Here is a 24995-nt window from a genome sequence, read left to right as displayed (position 1 = left end):
ATAACTTCTTGTGGCATTTTCCTAAATTGTTACTTAAAGCATTTTCCCACATTACTAGTTTAAATATATTTGAGACATGCTCCCACAATGCGAGTCATTATATCTCCCGCATTGCTTTTTGTGACATTACATCTACCACAATTATACTTGTTGCATTATTTCTCCCATACTGCTACTTCTAGCTTTGTATCTACCACACAGCTGTTCATGAAATTAAATCTACCACACACCTATTTGCGAATTTACATCTACCACACAGCTTATCTGTGACATTATATCTACCACACACCTATCTGTGACATTATATTTACCACATGGCCACTTGTGACATAATATCTACCACAAGGCTATGTATGGCATTATATTTACCACAGGGCTACTTGTAGCATTATATCTACCACACAGCTACTTGGTTACTTGGGGTGTTATATCTACCTAACAGTTACTTGTGACATTGTATCTACCACATGACTGCTTATGCTATTATATCTATCACATGGCAACTTGTGGCATTATATCTACCACATGACTGCTTGTGCCATTATATCTACAACATGACTACTTATGGCATTATATCTACCACATTACTACTTGTGACATTATTTCTACCACATGACTGCTTGTGCCATTATATCTACCACATGACTGCTTGTGCCATTATATCTACCACATGACTACATGTGGCATTCAGGGGCGTAGCGTGATCCATTTAGATGTTACTCAAGGGGAGAGTGTGGGAGGAGGAATCCCTTCCTCCGGCGGGGTCCGGGGAGCCTCCCCCTGGAAATTTTAGAGCAAATGTTTGGTGACTTTCTAACCAAAACTATGCTCCTTTTGTTTGGAACAAAATAATTTACAAACGGCTCGGAATGTAAAGAAAGGTCTATATAAGTTGATAAACGTTACAAATCGGGGTCGGGGAGGGAGTGGGGCTGACATTTTGGGGGGACTTGTACTAGGCAGGACAAATTATTTATTCACAAATTAACAACACGAGTTCTTTTTCCAAACTTTTTGTTGTATAAAAAATTTGCATTCACTTATACATTTTTACTTGGAAAACAAATTTAATGCGTTAATTTTCATAAAAACAACATTAGAGTAATAATATCAATGGCGACCCTTTCCCCCGAGATTGCACGCGTAATCTACGTCCTTCACCAAAAAAATGAATAGAATGGTCACGTTCCAAAAATTAAATTTTTAAAAATTTACGCCAAAACTTTGAACAAGAACATTTAATTAAGCTTTAACTATTTTTTTCTGGTGTCAAAGATCACAGAACAAAGACTCTATGAATTTTCACTGGAGTTAAAATATTTCAAACAAAAACCAGGAACTGTATTTTTTATCGAAGGGGAATTATAGTTGAACGTGGGGGGGCCTTTTTTGACTATTCTGTTATAGGATGACGAAAGATCATATCTTTACATTTATTTTGATTTTTTGATACTCCTAGAAAGCAAATCAGTTATTTTTTAGCAAGCTATCGTAAAATTAAATATAAGAATTGAATGCTATTTTTATGCGTTCATTTATGGTATGAACCACACTGGAAGGCCAAGAATTTGCTGCGCGATTCATGAATTTGCAGGAAGTCCCAATGTGCTCTGTACCCGTATAAACGCACAGAAAATAGCAGTCAATTTCTTAAATAAAGTACAACACGTGTTCATACGGTTTACAACAGAAATATATGCAAATTACCTTGCATTAAATACTCTAAAATGCCTATAACTGATCAGACTGCTGAGGACAAACTTTGACTTTATGCACAATTTCAAAACAGACAAAATGATGAAGCTATTTTAAAAGATTCTTATTTCATCTTCAACTAAATTTACGCTAAATTCTCTTTTGAATATGCAGTTATAGAAAATGTTGTAAGCATTATATTGATTTCTAGGGCCCAAAATTTTTGTTTGCCATCTGTTGCATTTTTGATATCACAATCGTCTTCCTTTCAAAAAATTTACAATTGCCGTGAAATGTATCACTACATTATTGAAACCATCAAGTAAAAAATGATACTGAGACAAAAGTGTTTTTGACAGGTGTTTAGGCTGAAATAAAAAATCTATATCACGAAACAATAATAAAGGAATTGTCCAGACGATATTAGTAATTAAAATATTTGCTGGTTCTGAGTATTTATTACACAGATAGATAGATAGATAGTTTTATTCAAACAAAAGGCAATATGCACATATGTACACCTAGGTTTTTTAAATTACTTTCTGGTACTTATAACATGTGTAAATGTTCAGTTCTGCTCAACTTGGGGCTAGAGGGCTTGCACTTCCACTACCGTCAGTCAAACCGAACCTGCAAAAATTTTCGTTTATGTCGTGTTGGGGGGCCATGTGGTTTTCCACTTTTTTATTTTAAAGAAATCGAAGTTTTTTACCGTATTCAAACTATTAAGGTGTAGGATGTATACTTATTTCGTGCGTTAAATAATTTTGATTGATGTATTTTTTCTGCAATAATTTTGGGGGATGAGTGTAAGGGCATAAAAGAAGGCGGCTGAATTGAAATTGGTTTCTTTATACTACCCCCCTCCCTCGACGGGGTGATGTAGGGTTGAGTAGGTGCTTTGCAGTATAATGACCCGGAAAAATATATCCCTAACGGGAAAGTTTCCAAGTAATAATTAATGAATTGATAGTTTATATGACTGAAAAATTTAAATGTTATACTATGACAATGAGGGTAACAAAGTCTAAATGTTAATTTATGAATCTGTTCTTTTTGCTCTCGTTGATTCTCTTTGTTATGGGATAGATAAAATTTTTTTTGTTTAGGAAATAATATTGGGGAAATTTATAGTTGTTAAAAGACAACGTTGCTTATCCTTCCAAATTTTACTAGTGATGGACAATTGCCCTTAGGAAGATCGTTCTTATGGTCAATACCCCTATAGTAAAAAATTTTATGCATCTAAATCTCATATATATTCAGAATTTTCAATGTATTTAGATTTAAGTATGTATTTACAATAACAAGTGCAAGTGGAGCAAGAAAAAACAACAAAATTTATAAATTTTGATCGAAATTTTGATAAAAGAGCAACAGCAACTGCCGTCACAAACATTATTATCGATGACCAGACAACAACATACTCAAATGCATGACATTGTCCCTACACCTATACCCACTCCCCGATCATTTTTTTATTGCTTCTAAAGGAGTTTTTAGCTTTTTTGAATGTTACTCAGTCCCAGTAACTGAGTATGCCACGCTACGCGCATGGCATTATATCTACCACATGCCTGCTGAGTGACAATACATATACCACACAGCCCATTATGATGTTATATCTACCACATAGCTACTTGTAACATTATATCTACCACAGCTACATGTGGTTAATATCTACCTAATGGCTACTTGCTACATTAGATCTACCACATGGCTACTTGTGACATTATATCTACCACATGGCTACTTGTAGGATAATTTTGTAGTGCTTGGAAACCTGCATTTGTGGCCTAAGATAGTACAAAGTAAATACCTATCAGGACAGGATTTCTATCAGCAGTCCTGCTGTGCATTTATCAAGTGTTGAATGGTGTAATTTAAATATTTATTAACAGGTCACTAATGAATTAAGGTATGGTAATTATGACTTTTTTGTCTGGATTAAATGCTTACCATAGACATTTGGTATTTGCGCAGTTCCCATCCTTTTAACTTGGAGGCTTCCCGTGACAACACCTGGTCCCTAAAATGAGAAAAATACTACATACATCTACAAGTACATTGTATCCTATACATCAACACAGTATTTAAGTGGCATACAAAAAAAATTTGATGTCAAGCATCAATGATGTCACAAATCTTTCACTGATATGTAAAATAATGATATCTTTTGGATATATTTCATTTTTTTGTATTAATTTTGATAAAAAGAAATATTGTATCACAAAAAAATAACTTTACTTTATTCACAAAATTAAAAACAGTGGTACTGAAATGCAATCAGTCAAGACTTCACATGTGTGCATAGCAACCAGAGGAAATGCTCAACATTTAAGTGTCTGGATAAAACTTTGACGTCTGCCAACAATACTCACTATACAATTATTAACATCAGCAAAACCATTCAGCAAAATTACCCATGTTTTACCTGAAAATGTGTCAGTACAAAAAATTTCAACAAGAGATGTCTTCCTTAGATTCATACTTGTGACAAAATCTACCGAAACCATGGCGATGGTGATTTCCTTACATTGTCAAAGCATTTTTGTTTTAAGAAAATGTTGGCAAATGAACAGATGACTCCATACTGGTAGAATGATATTCATCAATGTTTTGAAACATAAATGAATAACACTACATTTGTGAAAAAGTTCTGGTTGTTGTGCAAACAAGTTTCTATATTTAGTGCTTCTGCAGCATGCTTAGCTGTCAATTTTCTCACATAACTGAAAAATAATTTTCTTGATATTTTTTGGCACATGCTATTCTGTTAATTTTATTTCCGGGTCTGGACTTTGAGTTGTACTAACAGTATGCTTGAAAAAAAATATTATGAATCAAGAACAGCATTTGTAAAACATTAACTGACTGGAAGATGCAGCAGCATAATCTTTATTACATTGCATCACTGAGATCTGTAATTACCTGAGAAAAGTTGCCATATCATGCGAACTGACTGGACGTTCCTTTTGCAGGTTCTCTAGCCTGTATCTTAAGCTTTTCCTTTTATAATTTCTGTTGCTTGGCAATTTGTCTTCATCTTCTTCATCATCTGCATATACAGAGCCATTAATGACAGACCCAGCTCTGCTCATTCTAGAACCTGACGCAATCTCTGACATTGGTCTACGTATGCCATGTGATTTACGCCGCTGAATTATGGTCTTCATGCCGTCTGCAAATGATATCCGCTGATCACTTTGAAATTCTCGTCTATGCTCTCTGTGGCTTTTTCTAGATCTACGTCGAAGTGACAGCCCTCTGTGAACTTTAGGCCTGTAATTATGGGCATCTTCATAATCTGCTTCAATCTCAAACCCTAGATTACGATGTCCATCAATTAGGTCAGGTTGACTGTGATAGAGCCTAGACCTGCCCTCAGACCTACCATACCGTGCATTGCCCCCTTTAGGCTTATCAAAATCATAGTATTCACTTTCCTGTCGTTCCTGTCTGTCTCTCTCACGATTAACATCAAACTCTGACCTAACTTGTCTGTGTTCTCCCACATTGTCTGAATCCTCATAGTAATCACCATCATCTTGAACGTGATGTGTAGGAAAGTTACCATGAGGACCTGTGTCATAGAAATGGTGGGGAGAGGGGTTTCCATACCTCTCTCTATCAAAGTGTTCCTCTTGATTAATATTCCGCATTTCAATTTCATCACTGCTATTTCTATAACCTGGTAGAGGATTCTGATGTTTGTTATAGTAACCAGCATCGTTTTCTGACCTCCCACTTTCGAAGTTGTCATTTCTGCTATTCCTGCTGGCAGCTTCAACTTCATTAGTATAGCCTTTGTGCCTCTCCTGTGAGGGAGGATGTAAATAATCATTATGCTGAAGTTTCAAATATCCATGCCTATCATATCTTTCTCTTCCAAAATTTCCATCGAAAATTTCCCCCGATTCATTTCTCTGAGAATAACCTATATCATCAAAATGCTCCCTGTGACCCCTCATAGGTGTATCTGGCCTGACCTCTCTTCCCTGGAAGTCACTGTGACCCCTGTATTCATCCTTGTATCCCTGTGCAGGATTAAAATAACCCGGCTCCCCGTCCCGATTATCAAAATCTTGGTATCCTCTGTCCCTATACATTTCTTTTCATCTGTGTATTCCAAGATTCTGCACTGCTACTATATAACCTTTACACATTGCAATAAGGTGCAGGTAACTTCTAACAGAAACTCATGAAAAAAATTTTTAATTCAAAAAATATATATCATAAATTCCAAGGTAATTAACTTTCCGGAGAAAAAGCGATCTGTTACACTTTTAAGAAACTTTGGTATGATTACAATTATGATTACAAGACTTCCTAGTTCGACTGTTTCGATTTTATCTCTTGATAAAAATGCTCCTGTTCAATTATTTTATCAGTGGTTTCAAACATGCCAAACAGTTTTATCTAATAAATGCACCAGAACAGAACATAGGGATAAAAAATCCAACAGATTTTTTATGCATTGTTTTTTTTTCCCCTATATGTTGTGTAGTTTTCATATAATTTGACATCATATAAATATTTGTGATGAAGACATAGTTACTACAGGTCAATATAATTGCACCCTGTTACATATTACAACCCCAGACCTGTTCATAAATGTGACATCTTGTTACAAGCCAAAATGTAGCCTCTTCCACAGACACTAGAGGTCAGGACTCCCCACCCCCACCCTCCTCCATCCATATGCCAACTTAACATTAGCCAGTATCTTTTAATATTTATTTTTAACCTTTAGCCTGCTTTATGGTGGCAAGTGATTCTGCCTTTACGAACAGTGCAAAACAAGATCAGCCTACACGGGTGCAAACCAAGATCAGCCTGCACATCCGCTATTGGTCTCCACCCTTCGAATAATAAATGGTACTGCCCAAAGTGAATGATAGACCAGTCTATTTTAGAAATTTAGCAGGCTACAGGTTAATTCAAACTGAGTATAGAGGGAGATTATAGACCATATTCTGTTACAATTTCAGCATGTTTAAAAAATGCCAGTTCAACAAAGCTGAAAGCGTATCAATTTTGGTATGTGGCTCCGCAGCCTATGGCATATATAAAGTGTTACACTGAAGAAAAATTGATTGATTTATGAAAGTTATCCTTAAAAGTCAGAACTAGTGTTAACTGACAGAATGTACTTATGCTAGGGATTGATACCGGTAGGTAGGCACTAATTTAAGAGTTAAATCCACTATTATTTCCAAGCACCCCCTATCTTGTATTACTAAGAAGCATTTATAATGTCTTCCCATTAAACCAAAGTACCGTAGATACCCATGTATAATGCGCAGTTTTTTTACCCCCGGGACCACCCCCGAATCGTGGGTGCGCATAATACACAGGTATAGACAATTTTCCAACTTCAAAACAAGTTTGTTACCGATGTTCGCCATCTTGGTAAAGGGAAACTACTCCCCGCGCTTACTGTCTCCGCTAAAATCTAAGATTGCCGTTACGTTCCGTAAAAGATCGAATTGTTTATTTTTCTTTCAAAAAAATTAATTTCATATAAATTTAAAAGTATTTTGACGAAAGAAATGTTTATAAATCACAAAAATTATGTTACTAATTAAAGATCGAGAATTATCTTTAACCGAGATCAAACTGTGAACAACATAATTGACACGAGGTGACACGTTAATTGCCGGTAATTACTGGCTTTATGATCGTGACAAAAAGACTATCACACCTTTTGTTATCAGTTTAAATTGAGAAGCTCATGTCATTTTGAAAGATACCATTCCGAAATATTGAATCAGCTGCTATTTATTTATTCAAAATAGTGAATTAAAAAAGGTAAAACAACAAATATAACAATAATTTACTGGTTTTATTTTCGAGAAAACAAAAATCGATAGTACCGTGAGACCGATGCTGCTCTCCGCCGCGGAGATATATTTATTACCGGTGTCGATGTAAACTCTACTTTCGTTTTCCATCCACCTCAAAATTGACCAAAAATTTTTTTTTTTTTTTTTTTTCCCCAGGATTTTGGACTAAGATCGGGGGTGCGCATTATACACGGGTGCGCATTATACATGGGTATCTACGGTATATGTATAAATCACCAAATGAAAAAAAAAATTTAATTTCACATGATTGTGCATTTATTATATTAATTACAAAGTATCAAACAATGCATTTGATAAGGAGTTATCATAAATTTACAGATAAAAATAATATATAATCAGTATTCAAATGAACTTATCTTAAATGAGCAATATCTTTGTTTGGTTGATGGGTTAAACCCTTTTTTGAACAGTACTTCAGTTACCTAGCAGGAGTCAATTAGCCGTCATATCATATTTCCTGTACCAATAGTAACTTGTTCTCTGCAAGTAAACTGCAACTTCCCCACAAGAATCAGAGGTGGGGGGCAAATGGTTAACATTATAGTCTTTTGTCAAGTGGTCATGGAGAATTTCACTGCGCCAGAGGATTGAACTCAATACCTCTCAGTTCACATACATTTGCTCTACCTAAATGAATGGGAGAATACTTTTGTCAGAATATGTACTCGCACCACAAAACCAGCAGGGAGGGTCAAGTGTAACTTAGCCTACCTCTACACAGTTTTCACTGGAGAATGATAATATCAACACAATTTAATGTTCATAATTTTAACTATAAAACTACAAATTTCTGTAGACATGTTATAATGCTTCGCTAGTCTGAGAATGATTTGTGATAAAACGTAATTCCTGACTTTTTATGCAGCATAAAACTGTCAAGAAATGCCCATAAATACTCTACTTCCCTTACTGTTCTTCTCTCCATTATTAAATATACATATAAAGATGCTAACTCTAAATAACCATAAGTTACTCATGGGTGTCTTATTCCTATGATGACCCTAAAATACTGTGAAATCGTTTAATTTTACGGTTATGACTTTCCATAGTTTTGGCCAAAACTGCTATTTTTTGGGGATATGAATTCACAAACTTTAAATTTCAAACAAGAAATGGATAGGAATATTACTTGTTAGGCCTAAAAAAACAAATCTTTGTTTCCGGTAACATGCTAAAAAAATTAAGGTAGGTAGGTCAGAAAATGATTTTTTTGGAATTTTTTTTATTAAGGGAGACTTTTCGGAAATTATTTTTGTGTCAAAAAATGAATACAAATAAGGGGGTTATGCCTTTAGAGCATCAGTAAGTTGATTTCTAACATCACTGGCCATGTTTAAAGCATAAAAAGTGCAGTTTTGTTACTTTTTGTTAAAAAGTTGAAAAAAATATTCTCCAAGGCAGGGTAGGTTGGGATACCTGAAACAAACAATTTTTTTTACGCCTTAGTTGGTGTTAAATTTCACAGACTGGTAGTAACAGACCCTCAAGCTGCTGTTTCTATAATTTTGCAAAAATCAGCCAAAGATTCTGTGCAGATATATACAACAACAGAAAATAACAAAAACACTTTAAAACTTTATCCCATGAAGTAAAATCACTTACGGCCAGACACTGTGACTTCAAGTTTTAAGACTTGAAATTTGACCTAAGTGTTGAGAACAGACTGACTGACGTAGTTTTTAAGGCACTGCCACAAAGTTTTACCATATAGAGCCAGATTTAAATGCAATAATAACATTCTTTTCACTGGCATAACTTAACTTCTCTTCTAAAATCATTTTGACATAAAAAAGAAGGGGATGTAGAAGAAAGGATTAAACAAGAGCTGTCTCCATAGGATGACACATGCCCCCGATGGCACTTTGAATGAATAGTTATGGCCGATGTTAGAGTTTAGGACCTTTCACCTACGGACCTGGGTCTTGCGCGCGACATGTCGTCTTACTGTGGTACACATTCATGCCCAATAATTTTAAAATCCATGCATGAATGACAAAGATATGGACCGGACATGCCCATCAATGCACTATCATGAAATATGACCTTTAACGTCTAAGTGTGACCTTGACCTTTGAGCTACGGACCTGGGTCTTGCGCGCGACACGTCGTCTTACTGTGGTACACATTCATGCCAAGTTATTTGAAAATCCATCCATCGAGGACAAAGATATGGACCGGACACGAATGCACTATCATGAAAAATGACCTTTAACGTCTAAGTGTGACCTTGACCTTTGAGCTACGGACCTGGGTCTTGCGCGCGACACGTCGTCTTACTGTGGTACACATTCATGCCAAGTTATTTGAAAATCCATCCATCAATGACAAAGATATGGACCGGACACGAAAATTGCGGACAGACTGACAGACTGACAGATGGTTCAAAAACTATATGCTTCCCTTCGGGGGCATAAAAACAAAAAAAATAAGAATAAAATAAATATATTCATTGAATAAATTTATGTTAAATTAACTCTTCATTATCAATGATATAAAGTGTATATTATGAACCATCAAATCTTATCATTCAGGAAGTAGAGCTGGCTAGTCAGCAATATACTTTTATAAAGTTCTTTATTGTAACAATAAATCACTGATAACGATTTTATTCTGGTTCTTCTTTTAACAAATAAATGATTATAATGTAAATCTCTTTTAAGTCCTGTATGTATGGTCATACACAAGTAAGCTAAATGTTAATATCATGCTTTGGGTTTTATTTTTTTAATTTATTATTATTTTATCCAGACCATTGTCCAAAAGAAGTTACCAGGCTTAATGAATGTTCTGGTGTCTAAACTTAAGGATGGTTGTGGACGTTTTGGGTAAAAAATTTCCCAGTAATAGAATTTGTTCAAACTTTGTATATTATGAACACAGTGTCATGTTAGAAACAGAATTATGGAAAAAAAATCGAGTCACCATGTTTGTTCAGGAGTTATCTGCCCTTGAATATGCAAATTTGAAGAAAAATTCAGTTTTTAGGGCAGATAACTCCTAAACAAGCACGGTGACCTATGATTGTTTTTTGCATTTTTCTGTTTCTAAAATGAAACCGTGTTCATACACAAAGGTTAAACAAAGTCTATTATTGGGAAATTTTTGCCCCATCTCTCATATAAGAAACTGCAGCATCTTTAACCGGCAATAATCAGAAGGGGAAGCTTCCCATTCACTAAACAATCTATGCAGTTTTCCCTACTTCCCGAATGGGAAACTTGGTGCTAAATAGAGCAACTTGCTTCTATTTGTTTCTTTCAAAAGTCCCTGTGCACAAGAAAATACACTGTATTATTAAATAAAATACACCATTGTTAACCTGAGAGATTTGTCTAGATTTCTTCCATTCACAATTTCTTAATAAGACATAATAAAATTTTCATTCAATTTTTTTCAAACAAGGAACTTCCCAATAGTGAAACCGAGATATATATACTTTTACCTCAAATTGCAAGAAAAATAGTGGGAAAGTCGGGAATGAACTGTCACAAATGTTAACTGAAAAACACTAATGATGTGTCTGCAAATGAAATTTTACTGATACATGAAATGCCTTTGTCAGATATTCAATTAAGAAAATGTTGAAGTTCGGTTGGCCCGTAAAATTGGCCAAGCTGACTTATTTCAACAAACTTGAGAGAGGACCAAACAATGATGCTACAACAGGTTTGGTGAACATGTATCAAGTGCTGCATGAGCTATTCAAAGGTTGTTTTCTATTTTCTATTAGGTCAAAAAATCATAATCAAGATCAATCAAAAGAATCATGTGAAAATATAGTTGAAATTTTCTCAAAGATACAGATATGTCAAAATACACCTATAAATTGGAGGAACCATCCATGTTGTACCACAGAAAAGTGGTCTCGGTTTTTCCCTACGGCCAATAATAAACAAGAGGGCCATGATGGCCCTGTATCGCTCACCTGAGTACCATTGCTCAAAATGATATGATCAAATTTTGACATAGAGCACATAGGCATACACATTAAATATCATCAGGATAAACATTTTCTTGTAACAGTCCCTTTTGATCTAGTCATGGCCAATTTCCATACCATGTTTGAGGGTCCTAGGCTCAAATGCTGCATTTTTGTACTAACATGACTATTCCTTACCCTGGAAGACTTAAATAACATTTAAAACCAATCTCATTAGATGCTGCTGAGATATATTCGTTTACATAAAATAAAGGGAGGTAATTTGTCATAAATTCAGTCAAAAATTATCTATCCTGATTGTCCGAGTCCATCTGATGGCACAAATGACATTTCAAATCAGTATCTTCATTGGTTACTGAGATACACCCATTTTAATTTGAAACAAAGGGCCATAACTTTGGAACCCATTATGGGATCTGGCCAGTTGAAGAAAGGAACCAAGATCTTATGGTGACACCCGTTTTGTGCAAGTTTGATTAAATTCAAATCATAAATGAAGCTTCTATTGTGCAGACAAGGTCAAAATAGCTAATTCTGGCCCTATCAGGGGCCACAACTTTGGAACCCATGATGGAAAGGAACCAAGATCTTGTGGTGATACAAGTTGTGTGCAAGTTTGGTTAAAATCAAATCATAAATGAAGCTATTATTGTGCATACAAGGTCAAAATAGCTAATTTTGGCCCTTTCAGGGGCCATAACTCTGAAACCCATCAAGGGATCTGGCCGGTTCAAGAAAGGAACCAGGATCTTATGGTGACACAAGTTTTATCCAAGTTTGATTAAATTCAAATCATAAAAGCAGCAGCTATTGGGCAGACAAGGTCAAAATAGCTTATTCTGGCCCTTTCAGGGGCCATCACTCTGGAACCCATAATGGAATCTAGCCAGTTCAAGAAATGAACCAAGATCTTATGGTGATAGAAGTTGTGCGTAAGTTTGGTAAAAATCAAATCATAAATAAAGCTGCTATTGTGCAGACAAGGTCAAAATAGCTAATTTTGGCCCTTTCAGGGGCCATAACTCTGGAACCAATAATGGGATCTGGCCAGTTCAAGAAAGGAACCAAGATCTTATGGTGATACAAGTTGTGTGCAAGTTTGGTTAAAATAAAATCATAAATGAAATCACTATCGTGCAGACAAGAAATTGTGGACAGACGACAGACAACGGACAATCACAAAAGCTCACCCTGTCACTACATGACAGGTGAGCTAAAAAAGCATGGAATATATATTTACAGTACCAACCTATATTTTCTTTTCACACTAATGGTTGCCGTCATACTCCTAATACTCTCTATTGTCTGTTCATGATCTTCGTATCCCAAAATCCATGCATCCACTGTACTCATACCCATCAGTAACTGGCGTATTGTGGATGCTCTAGATATCTGATCAGTATAACTGCTAGATACAACTTCTGCAATAAAAAATATTCAATCTAAATCTCCCTTTTAAACTATGTTTTGATCACTAATAATATGCAATGTACAAGCACTTCTGTGGAAACTAGAGATTGCTTTTGGTAAAAAATACAGTTTCATTTAAATGAAAGGGTGAATGAACATACTATATCTGGCTAAAGCACAAAGACGTGTTGGAAGTAGGCAAACATAAATGTTAAAGACATGAAAGTTAAGTCTGGCTGGAAATAAGAAAGTAAAACAGATACTGAATGCAACTATAATTATGATTCTAAGTACAAGAGGGTCATGAGTTACGACCCAGTTTCAAATCTGGCCTGGAAATCGTGAAGATAAACATTCTGACCAAGTTTCATGAAGATAGGGTCATAAATGTGGCCTCAATAGTGTTAACAAGCTTTCCCTTTGATTTGAGTGGTGACCTAGTTTTTGACCCCACATGACCCAGTTTCAAACTTGGCTTAGATATCATCAAGATTAACATACTGTGCAAGTTTTAATCAAATCAAAGCATAACATCTATATGGCTGAAAGGGCCAAAATAGAAAATTTTACCCCTTTTTGGTGCAGTAACTCTAGAAACCATGATGGAATCTTGCTGGTTTTTGAAAGGAACCAAATCCTTTTAGGTTGTGTGTAAGTTTGGTTAACATCAAATGTAAAATGTCACTTCTATTGTGTTCACAAGGTAAAAATTAACAAATTTTGGCTCTTTCAGGGGTCAATTAGGGGCCGTAACTCCGGAACCTATGACTGGATCTGATGGATTCATCATGGAATCCAAGATCTACTGTTGTTAAAGATATTTTGCAAGTTTGTATCAAATCAAACAATAAATAAATTCTCTATATGGCTGCAAAAGCCAAAATAGCAAATTTTGGCCCTTTAAGGGATCATAACTCTGGAACCCAAGATGGAATCTGACCAGTTTTCAAAAGGAACCGTGATATTACGCCAATACAAATTATGTGCAAGCTTGATTAAAATCGAATATGTGGTCTCTATCGTGTTCACAAGATACTGTCGACAGACAAAGGGCGATCATAAACGCTCACCTTGTCACTATGTAAGCTAATAAAAGAGTAAAACATCATAAAACATATCCAAGGGCCATAACCATGCTTAAATCCCTGAAACAGAGCATACCCAAGACATTCACAACTACACCTGGTAATGATCACTTTTGTGAAGTTTGGTGTAATTTCTCCTGGTGGTATCGGAGCACTTGCCCAATAATATATGAGAAATGGCCAAAATATCATAAAATTTGATTAATCAAGAGCCATAACTCCATTGAAAATCATCAAATCAGAAATTGCCTAAAATATGCACAACTAGACTTGGCAATGATCATTCTTGTGAAGTTTGATGTAAATCCATCCAGTAGTGTCGGCAGAGTTGTGTTAACAAAATTTTGTGACAGACTGCACTAAATCAATATTTCTCCCCCACTACATGAGGGAGAAATGATTAAAAAAACACTAACGCTTTCCGAACTGAAGCCACAGGCTTTCAATGAATGAAGATTAAGGCAACTCTGCACATTTGGATCAATTTTTTTTGTACAATGTAGAATTTGATTACATACCAATTTTTCAGAACTTCAGAATATACTTAGAAAATGTGGCAAATAAAAACGATACAGTCCTGTGCTTGGTTTTTTGCAAGACTAATTTGAAAAATTTGGACCTCACACAAGTTTTCGTAATTGGAGTATATGGGAAAATCACAATTTTGATATTTTCTGGAAGAGAAATTTTTCTACTGTGTAGATTATAATGCAGGTTTTTTTTTCCTTATATGAGTGGTACCAATAACCGGTACCGTTCTCAATGCTAAAGTGTCCACTTTTCCCAATCATCAGTAAAAAAGTTCCCATTTCCAAAAATTAAAACTGAAAATAATCGGCAGCGAAATGAAATGCACCGCATTGTGTTTTTTACGACTGCATAGATTTTATAGGCACCGTAAATATAAATACTCCCCATCTGTTTTCACACACGGACATTTCGTAACTACCGTTGAAAATCCATGCGAGATTGGGGACGAATCAGAATATTACTCGGTTATTGGGGATAAGATTGTTACTTGCATCAATTCCCGTTTTACTGATAAAATGTCGCACAACAGTAAATACTACCGAAAAAGATTAATTAAGGCAGCCGGAAAAGAAGAAAAGAACCTATGAAATGCTTTCAAAACAACAGAATGTTCAAGAAAAAGAGGGTGCATTGCCAAGCAATAAAGGGGAAGAGAGGTCTGTCTCTGTTGGGTCTGGCGAACTGCCATTACCGACAAGTTAATCTACACGTTCATCCCCACATGAGATGTTACTGAAAAGTTCAAGACGGCTAAAAACAGAGAGATTGCTCTGTAAAGTGATAATTGAATGACAGTATTAATGATTAAACAGAGCTCAGATACTTTTCAGTTGTTATTTTGAATTAACTACTATAAAATGTGCTTGATAAATATTTCCCAATCTGACCAAAAACAACGCGAATGTACCATTCCCAAAATATTGAAAACAAGAGCGCCGCAAAGCTGGGCAATATACGCCTGAAGGATTACATCATAGGATGGGAGCAAAAAAATCCTTATCAGGTACAGGTATGTAAAAATACACCTTAAAATTGGAGGTACCATCCATGTTGTACCACAGAAAAGTGGTCTCGGTTTTTCCCTACGGCCAATAATAAAAAAGTTTCAAAATAAGCTATTTATAGTAACATAAAAGGGAAGTAATTCAAAAAAAAAACTGTTAGTACAAAAAAGAGATCTGCCAAATAAAGACAAGAGCACTGCAATGCAGAGCAATATACACAAAGCAAAGTCATATATGACCTTTGACCCTTAAGTGTGACCTTGACCTTGAAGCGAGTCATCTGGAACATGCACTCCGCACATCGTCTCAGTGTGGTGAACATTTCTGCCAAGTTTCTTTGAAATTCTTCCAGCAGTTCAAGAGTTACAGAGCGGACACAAAACAAACTGATATGACTTTTGACCCTTAAGTGTGACCTTGACCTTGAAGCGAGTCATCCGGAACATGCACTCTGCATGTCGTCTTGGTGTGGTGAACATTTGTGTCAAGTTTCTTTGAAATCCTTCAGGGGGATCAAGAGTTACAGAGCGGACACGAAACAAACTGATATGACCTTTGACTCCTAAGTGTGACCTTGACCTTGAAGTGAGTCATCCGGAACATGCGCTCTGCACGTCGTCTCAGTGTGGTGAACATTTGTGTCAAGTTTCCTTGAAATCCTTCAAGGGGTTCAAGAGTTACAGAGCGGACACAAAATTGCTAACGGACAGACAAGAAATTGCTAACGGACAGACGGACACCAGCGTCATAACATAATACGTCCCTTCGGGCGTATAATAAACCTGTAATGAACTTCTTACAGTCATAAATATACATAATGGTCTATATGCACATTTCAAGCTGATTTTAAGAGACATTTTGGAATTACTTAAGTGTCAAACTTTTCAATATCACATTTTATCTTTAGAAAGGTAGTTTAGCCGCTTTAGTAAGTTTACTCAGGCACTGCCAAAATTTCTTAAAATGATTTTCATTTCCAGATTCTGAGTCCAGACAATATTCTATATTATCTGAATAAATGATGTTAGGCCATTACTTCTGGTTTATCCAATGTGCAGTACTACCTTAAACTGTGTTTTTGATACATTCTTTCCCTACTCTTAACTTCATACTTCCTTTTTCCTCCATAAATAGTTTACTTAAGCTGAAAAAGACCAATTTGACATATTTTTTGTCCCCTAGGTTAGTAGGGCAATGTCAAACCTCTGGTAATAGCAGCCACAGACTTCCTTCGCTGAGCAATGCTCTTCCTTCTCTGAGGATCTGTAATCTTCCGAGTCAGCGTGAGACCAGTGTCTGAATGGAAGGCATTGTGACTGGGTAACATGGCAGAGATTGCTGCATGACTGCTCCTTCTCCATCGTAAATCTGTCTCATCAATCTCAACAGCATCTGAAAAATTGCATGACCACTGAGAATTGAACAAGAGTGCCAGAATGTCACAATATACGCCCGTCATGTAAATGTTACAGTAAAACATGTTCTGTATAAGTTTGGTAGACAGTTAGCCCAAACAATGAAATATCCAATTCTAACAACCAAGTTAAAAAGTTTCAAGAATAAGCTATTTGTAGTAGCAACAAAGAGAAGTAAGTCCACAAGAAATCTATATTTTGTTTTTCTAAGTTCACAAAAGAACTCCATGGTAGTTTAAAAAAACAGGTATAGATACCTTAAAATACACCTAAAATTTGAAAGCAACATTTATGTTGTCCCACAGAAAAGTGGTCTTGGTTTTTCCCTACGGCCAGTAATAAAAAGGTTACAATATGTTAAGATATTTATAGTAACAACAAAGGGAAGTAATTCTAAACTAGGGACCTGGTTTTTGTGTCTCATTATGATGGACAATTCTGCCAAGTTAAATCAAAATCCCTAATCCCTCCATGCATGAAGAAGAAATGCTATGTACAAGGTCATTCTTGTATCTGGATTTTTTGGCCTCCAAGTGTGACCTTAACCTTAGACCTAGGGACCTGGTTCTTGCGCAGGACACTCCATCTCATGATGGTGAGCATTTGTGCCAAGTTACATAAAAAACTTTCCATGTATGAAGAAGAAATGCTCCGGACAAAGTCATTCTTGAATTTGACCTTTGACCTCTAAGTGTGACCTTGACCTTAGACCTATGGACCTGGTTCTTGCATCTGACACCTCTTCAGAGGAAATGACTGCGGATATTGCTGTAAATTTAACTTCTAATGAATGAGTTTCATCAAGTTTTACATAAACCGGACCTCCCTGGTATGAAGGTCAAAATCACTATATCCAGTCTCCCACTCCCAAACTTCCATAACTTTCTTATGCCACAGGATATTGTCCTTATACATGCCGTGTTAACAAACAAGATGATCAACAATGTCCGTCAATGAGGACATGGTAACTGTCTCCGAACAAAATGCTAATTATTATTAATTAATGAAACAATCAAAGGCTAAGTTGACCAAACATTTATTATCTACTCTTACTTCTAATTTTATCCTTCCTTTTACCACTTCTAAATTAAGTAAAAATGTCCTGTGCAGCTGCATTTAGTACAGATACAGAATAAAGGGAGATAATGTATTTTTCTAAATTTTTGGAACTTACTGAAAGAGTAATCTTTCAAAAATTTAACCTTTTATAATGATGAATAAATACCATCATTTGTGCCATAATTTGTAAATTTTGTAAACTTCAAAGATTGCAGTTTGAAAGTTTTTTATCCAAACATCAATGCATTCTGTACTTGTGATAGAAATTCTATTCAAAGCAATTTCATAAGATTGCAAATAATCACAAAATTCATTATGCTGATACTGTTGACATATTACACCATGTTGACAATAAATTCTGCTTACCCACTAATACTTTAGATTTTGGCAATCACTGAATTTACAAGGATTAATAATGCTGGTAGCATATATTTTGCTTGTAGCTATCTCTGTTAAAAAAATAATAATAAAAAAACCTTCGAAACTGTTACGTATTTTTTTCTCACTGATGGTGAATTTATTATTGTGAGCTCTTCGCCTGTCTTGGGATTCTAAACAACTGTTACAGAATTGTCTATTGACTATCATCGAGTGTGACATTTTTAAGAAACATATACATGTAACTTGGTAACCTATAATTTGACTAATGTTACAGTAATTGTGTGTAGAAATTACCTTTACGGCAGTCGGTCAAATGTCAACATGTAATAAATAATGCAGTATATAGCCTACTAATTTGATTACTAATTATTTCAACAGACTTTAGTGTTCATCTATTCAATACATATGCAAATAAACCTTCCAAATTTCCTATAAACTTCATTTTGGAAACCAAATTGTTTCTTTTTGAAATTGCTGTAATGATTGAAAAAGGGGAAAACTTGCACTAAAGTATTTCTTTTTAGCTCACCTGAGTCATTGTGATCGCTCGATGTCCGGCGTCTGTCTGTCTGTCGTCTTGTCAACAGTTAGCTTGTGATAGAGGCTGTATTTTTCAACTGATCTTCATGAAATTTTGTTAGAAATCTAGGCCAAGTTCGAAAATTGGTCATCTGGGGTCAAAAACTAGGTCACTAGGTCAAATCAAAGAAAAACCTTGTGTATGCGATAGAGGCTGTATTTTTTAATTGATCTTCATTAATTTTGGTCAGAATGATTGCCTTGATGAAATCTAGGTCAAGTTTTAATAATTATGGATTATCTTGGGTCAAAAACTAGGTCACTAGGTCAAACCAAAGAAAAACCTTGTGTATACAATAGGGGCTGCATTTTACACTGGATCTTCATGAAATTTGATAAGAATGTTTGTCTGGATGAAATCTAGGTTGTGTGTGCGTGTGTTCGGGTTTAACGTTTTTTTCAACAATTTTTCAGTCATATAAACCACCGTGAAATCTAGGTTGAGTTTGAATATGGGTCATCTAGGGTTAAAAACTAGGTCACTCGGTCAAATTAAAGAAAAACCTTTTGTACGCAATAGGGGCTGCATTTTACACTAGATATTCATAAAATTTAGTCAGAATGATTTCCTTGATGAAATCTAGGTCAAGTTAAATATGGGTCATCTGTGGTACAAAAACTAGGTTACTAGGTCAAATCAAAGAAAAACCTTGTGTATGCGATAGAGACTGTATTTTACAATTGATCTTCATGAAATTTGGTCAGAATGATAGCCTTGATGAAATCAAAGTCAAGTTTGAATATGGGTCACCTTGGGTCAAAAACTAGGCCGCTAGGACAAATCAAAGAAAAATGTTTTGTATGTGATAGAGACTGTATTTTTCAATTGAGGTTCATGAAATTTGGTCTGAATGATTGCCTTGATCAAATCTAGCTCAAATTTGAATGTAGATCATCTTGAATCAAAAACTAGGTCACTAGGTCAAATCAAAGAAAAACCTAGTGTAAGCAACAGGGATTGCATTTTACACCCGATCTTCATGAAATTTGATCAGAATGTTTGTCTGGATGCAATCTAGGTCAAGTTTGAATATGGGTCAACAGGGGTCAAAAACTAAGTCACCTGGTCAAATCAAAGAAAAACCTTTTGTACGCAATAGGGGCTGCATTTTACACTGGATATTCATAAAATTTAGTCAGAATGGCTGCCTTGATGAAATCTAGGTCAAGTTTGAATATGGGTCATCTGTGGTCAAAAACTAGGTTGCAAGGTCAAATCAAAGAAAAACCTTGTGTATGCAATAGGGACTGCATTTTACACTGGATCTTCATGAAATTTGATCACAATGTTTGTCTTGATGACTTCTAGGTCGAGTTTGAATCTGGGTTATGTTGGGTCAAAAACTAGGTCATCCAGTCAAATCAAAGGAAAAGCTTGATAACACTTTAGAGACCACGTTTATGACCATATCTTCATGAAATTTGGTCAAAATGTTTATATTGATGTTTAAAGTCTTAGATGATTTTGAAAGTGGGTCATGTGGGGCCAAAAACTAGGTCAGTAGGTCAAATCAAAGGAAAGGCTTGTTTACACTAAAGATTTTTGGTCCAATCTTAATGAAAATTGGTCAGAATATTGGTTTCCTTGAGATACTAGGTCAAACATGTTTACACTGTTATGGTGTGTTTCTCAGGTGAGCGACCTAGGGCCATTTTGGCCCTCTTGTTTTATAAAACTGTTACATTTCTGAAAAAAATGTAACATTTTAGAATCAGAGCGGGTTCGGGTATTCATGAAGATTTGGTAGTTAGTGAACATTTTAGAAAAAATCATTTTAGAATAAATTCGATAAAAATATCTTAATCATTTGGTCTTTTACAACTTCCGGTCATCCGAAATTTTCTGACCTTGCGAGGTAAGTTTAAATTTTCAAATTTATATTTTACTACCAGACTATTGCCGGAAATTACGCATGTAGGTTAATTTTTGGATGAGGTGACATAACTTATTAAGCCTCGACATCGTCTTGATCGGACATTATACGGTGAGCAAGCCCCCTTACCCGCCACCCCTCCCCCCTCCTAACAGGGATACCCTCTCCCATACATCAAAATTTAGACTAAAACAAGTACATTTCTGTATACCCATGGACAGAAGGTCGAGCCCGCCATCTGTCAAGTGTGACCTTGACCTTAGACCTAGGGACTGGTTCTTGCGCATGACACTCATAATGGTGAACATTCATGCCAAGTTACATCAAAATCCCGCCATGCATGAAGAAGAAAATATTAATGCTCTGGACAAACTTCAATTTGACCTTTGACCTCCAACTGTGACCTTGACCTTTGAGAAAGGAACATGGGGTTTGCACATAACATGCCTTCTCATTGAGTTAAACATTCATGCCAAATATAAACAAGATTAGTACATGCATGTCAAAGTTATGGTCCAGACAAAATCGGATGGATGCACATACACCGAACCGCCAAAAGTGGAGACTATATCGAGCTCACCCAAACGGGCTCGACAATAATGCACTGGTGCCCAGCATCTCATACCTGTATTTTAAAATTTTCCTGACCCCCTGACATTGATAAATTTTGTAGATTTCAGAAATTTTATCTATTTGACAAGACAATTAAAATACAATAATTATTAATCAAATAAAAGGAAGCATCCCATGCTGTGAATTGGCTTAGAAATGAAACCATAATGAAACTTTGCAAAGGTGTCACGCAAATATAAATAATTTCTTTTTTTTCTAACATGAATCTTGATAGATTAAACAAGTTTTCGCTTTTGTGTGAGCAAAAAATCCTAACGCGAGGGTAATTTGGATCTTTGACACCTATTTAAAATCATGATGAATCATATACAAATATTTCTTACTCTCATTGCTCACAATATATGCCGGAATGCTTGATTTCCTCAGAAGATTTTGTTTCCGTGAAGACATTCCTGTAAAATGATGTTTAATCCATCTATTTACCACGATCTTTCTGGCAGCTGATGCTGAGTTTTGACAAATTTTCCCGCCGTATAAGAGTTGTGTCCCTTAGTCTATATTCGTGACGGGAAAAGTTAGCACACCTATGAAGAGTGTACATACCTATTTTTTCTGTACCCTGGTTATTTATCAGATTGTGTCAGGTTTTAATATTGTCACCAGGCGAGATGTGGGATAGAAATGACAAATATTTAGATCGAGGGCCTCATCGGCCGATTGTGTTAGATATGGGAGGGGCACCCCATTCTGTGCCCCCACCAAAAACAAATATCACGATAAAATTTGGTGGGGGATGGGGGCGGGGCACTTAGAGTTGCTATTTTCCGTCCGTTCGTCTTTTTGTCCATTAATTGAGATTTCACACAGCCATTAAATTTATGCATAGAAAGGGCCTAAAAGATTACAGGAATATTAGCACGTCATGGTACTTCCATATTCGCGTTTGGATATGACCAATGCATGGTATACATGTGTTTTATTCCAGCAAGGCAGATTGCAATGTTTGAAGAATCATACCCTGGGGATGGCTCTTAGTTCATATCAGTTTTCCATTTCAGGTCGTCTGATCGAGGTGATTCTCAGGTATGGGTTGTTTTGTACTTGTTAGATGATACTTTGTCGGTTTTGTATAAGAAACTATAGTCTATAGTTTTGTTCTTGTGCTTAGGATGACAATTTCTGAGTTGCATCTTATACCCCACTCCTTTGTCCATACTAGGATATATTGTCTTAATCCTTTTGAAGTTGGAGATGAGCTTGAATTGAGCTATGACACGGGATTGAAAGGTATTTTGTGGGATGTAGCGATGAACGGCTTAATGATGTCCAGTATCATTGTATCAAGTTGTTTATCCATATATAAATCGTGTTGCGCAAGAGAAGACGAGAACATTATGTTTATCCAGGTGATTCAGTATATGGTGGCAGGTAATGTGTTCTAGTAGTTTGGATTAACTGTTGGTCAGTGATATTGAACGGTAGTATCTTCCTGATTGTTGGATCATCGGTACAAAGATTTATCTTTCTAGCCCTTGGGTAACTATCTTTTGGAAAATGAAACTATGGATGTTGTTTCTTTTTCGGCACAGACTTGTAGTACCCTGTTGAGCACCGCTTTGTTGAACTTTATGTTGCGCCACAAGAGTGCAAATGTTTCTTTTTCCTCTGTGAATATCTTTGTGGAGTATCTTCTCCTACGTGTCTGTGTACTTTGGGGAAGTATTTCGCCGTTATCCTTGGTGAAGACTGACTGAAACCAATCTGCAAATAACTCTGCCTTCGCTTTACGGTCGTTAATTTAGATGCTTTGTTTTTTTTGCATTGCTAATAGCTGAGTTGGTCAATGTCTTTTCGGCTTCTCCAAGTTTGTGACTATATTATTTTGTAAATTTCTGTACATGGTCAAGATGTTCCTTTTTTTTTGTTTTCGTGTACATTTTAGCCTTGAGTATGAGGCGGTCTTTCACGTTTTTATATACCCATGGTGAGGATGTCTTAGAGGTCTCTATTTTCGATAGGATGTTCTTGTTGATTTTGATCACAGTGTCTCATATGACGAGGATGAACGTATAGTTCTCTAATATTTGAAAACATGATAGATATTTCAGTTTTCAGTTGGTCCCAACCGGCTTTAGACCGAACTTAGACTTAGTCACGGTTGTTGTATATTCTGGTCCTTTAGGATCATATACTACATTCACTTTTACTATAATAGAACTCCGCTCAAGCCAGTTCTAGGAGACGTGAAGGATATTGCATATTTCATTACCTCTCATGAATAGACTTATTGAAACCTATTTTGCTATTATTTTGCTTGGTTGCGTTCGATGTTTACAAAGGTTCTTGTTACAAATTTTATTAACTATCAGAAAGTAGTCTTTTAGTGCTGTGGGGCGGCTGTAAAAAGTCCATACTTGTTGTTGTTTTATTTTCGGGTCTTTTGGTGTATATTCACTTTTACCATAACAGAATTCCGCTTAAACCGGTGCTAGGTGGTGTGAGATATTCTTTATATCCGCCTTGTTAAAAGATTTATTGAAAGACAATAAAGCTCCACTATTCAAGTGTCCCGTCAACAAAGAAAGCTAAATGAATGAATCAATGATATAAACAAGTACATGTGTAAAAGAAACAACACTTTTGCTTAAATGTAAGTTAGAACCATAAAACTTCGATCCCCCTCTTCTGTTTCTAAATGACACATGCTTACATACAAAAACTTATCAGAATTGCAAAGTCAAAATAGGGGCATAACTTTAAAAAAGCAAAGATGGTAATCTGACCGGTGTTCGCACTTAAAGTTTCAAAAGCGAATGACTTTGGGCATTGTTTAATTACCCATTGGATATGGTGCCTGCTTTTTAATCTTGTCTTTTGACAGTTTCTGTGATATGCAGGCTCCATTACCATAGATCCCTTCTCTAAATTCCAGTTTGTTTAGTTCTGCTCATTGTTTTCTCGTTTAGGACAAAGCCATTATTTTATCTGGGACCATTTACGCCGTCGCTTTTCATGGAATTGCACTTTGTGCATCATTGAAGGTTCCATGTGCACCAACGTATGAATACATCTGCGGATGTCTCTAAATTATATTCTGTGTAAATGTTGAGTTCTGCTCAACCCGGGGCTAGAGGGCGTGGACGGTAGCTTGCAGTTCCACTACCGTCCATGAACAGGCTCAGTCAAACCGAGCCTGCAAAATTTTCATTTATGTCGTGTTAGGTGACCTGTGGCATTCCACTTTTTATTTTATTGGATAACCTGCACTGGCCTAGCACTCATACGCACTTACACCGCCTGCTTTAAAAGTCGTTTTGACCTGCCTATTGGAATATGTAATGGCTCAATTCGGTATTAAATCCTTTATTCACACATTCATAAGCATCACTGTTAGAACAGAAAGAAGTTATAATGATAACTCTCGAGTCGTTTATACACAGTTCTACCTTTTGCATAGATATTTAATGGTCTTCAATTTACTTCTTCCGTTAGATTTTATGTAATTCATATACGGTAATGCCACCAAAAGGTTATGTCTGATATCCAAGACAGGGAACTAAGGTTGTATCTGGTTTTATCAAG

At 35.9% G+C, this 24995-nt stretch overlaps 1 protein-coding gene across 2 annotated transcripts in view; it reads right to left on the bottom strand.

Annotated features, from left to right (window-relative positions):
• Nucleotides 1-21934, bottom strand: part of LOC123564061 (transmembrane channel-like protein 7) — a 64880-nt gene extending 42946 nt beyond the window's left edge. The window contains exons 1-4 of one of the 2 annotated variants that reach the window (XM_045357326.2): nt 21797-21934; nt 16736-16924; nt 12752-12923; nt 3655-3724 (exon numbers count right to left, since the gene is read on the bottom strand). In XM_045357326.2, the coding sequence (XP_045213261.2) occupies nt 3655-3724; nt 12752-12923; nt 16736-16924; nt 21797-21863 (498 nt within the window). In that variant the 5' untranslated portion in view covers nt 21864-21934. Of the gene's footprint in view, nt 1-3654; nt 3725-4626; nt 6129-12751; nt 12924-16735; nt 16925-21796 lie in introns of those variants that run through there. The other variant, XM_045357325.2, reaches the window with a different exon arrangement.
• Nucleotides 21935-24995: the final 3061 nt, after the last annotated feature.

The sequence above is a fragment of the Mercenaria mercenaria genome, chromosome 2 (genome assembly GCF_021730395.1).
Source record: "Mercenaria mercenaria strain notata chromosome 2, MADL_Memer_1, whole genome shotgun sequence".
Lineage (NCBI taxonomy): Eukaryota > Metazoa > Mollusca > Bivalvia > Venerida > Veneridae > Mercenaria > Mercenaria mercenaria.
This window is presented reverse-complemented; position numbering and strand designations above follow the sequence as displayed.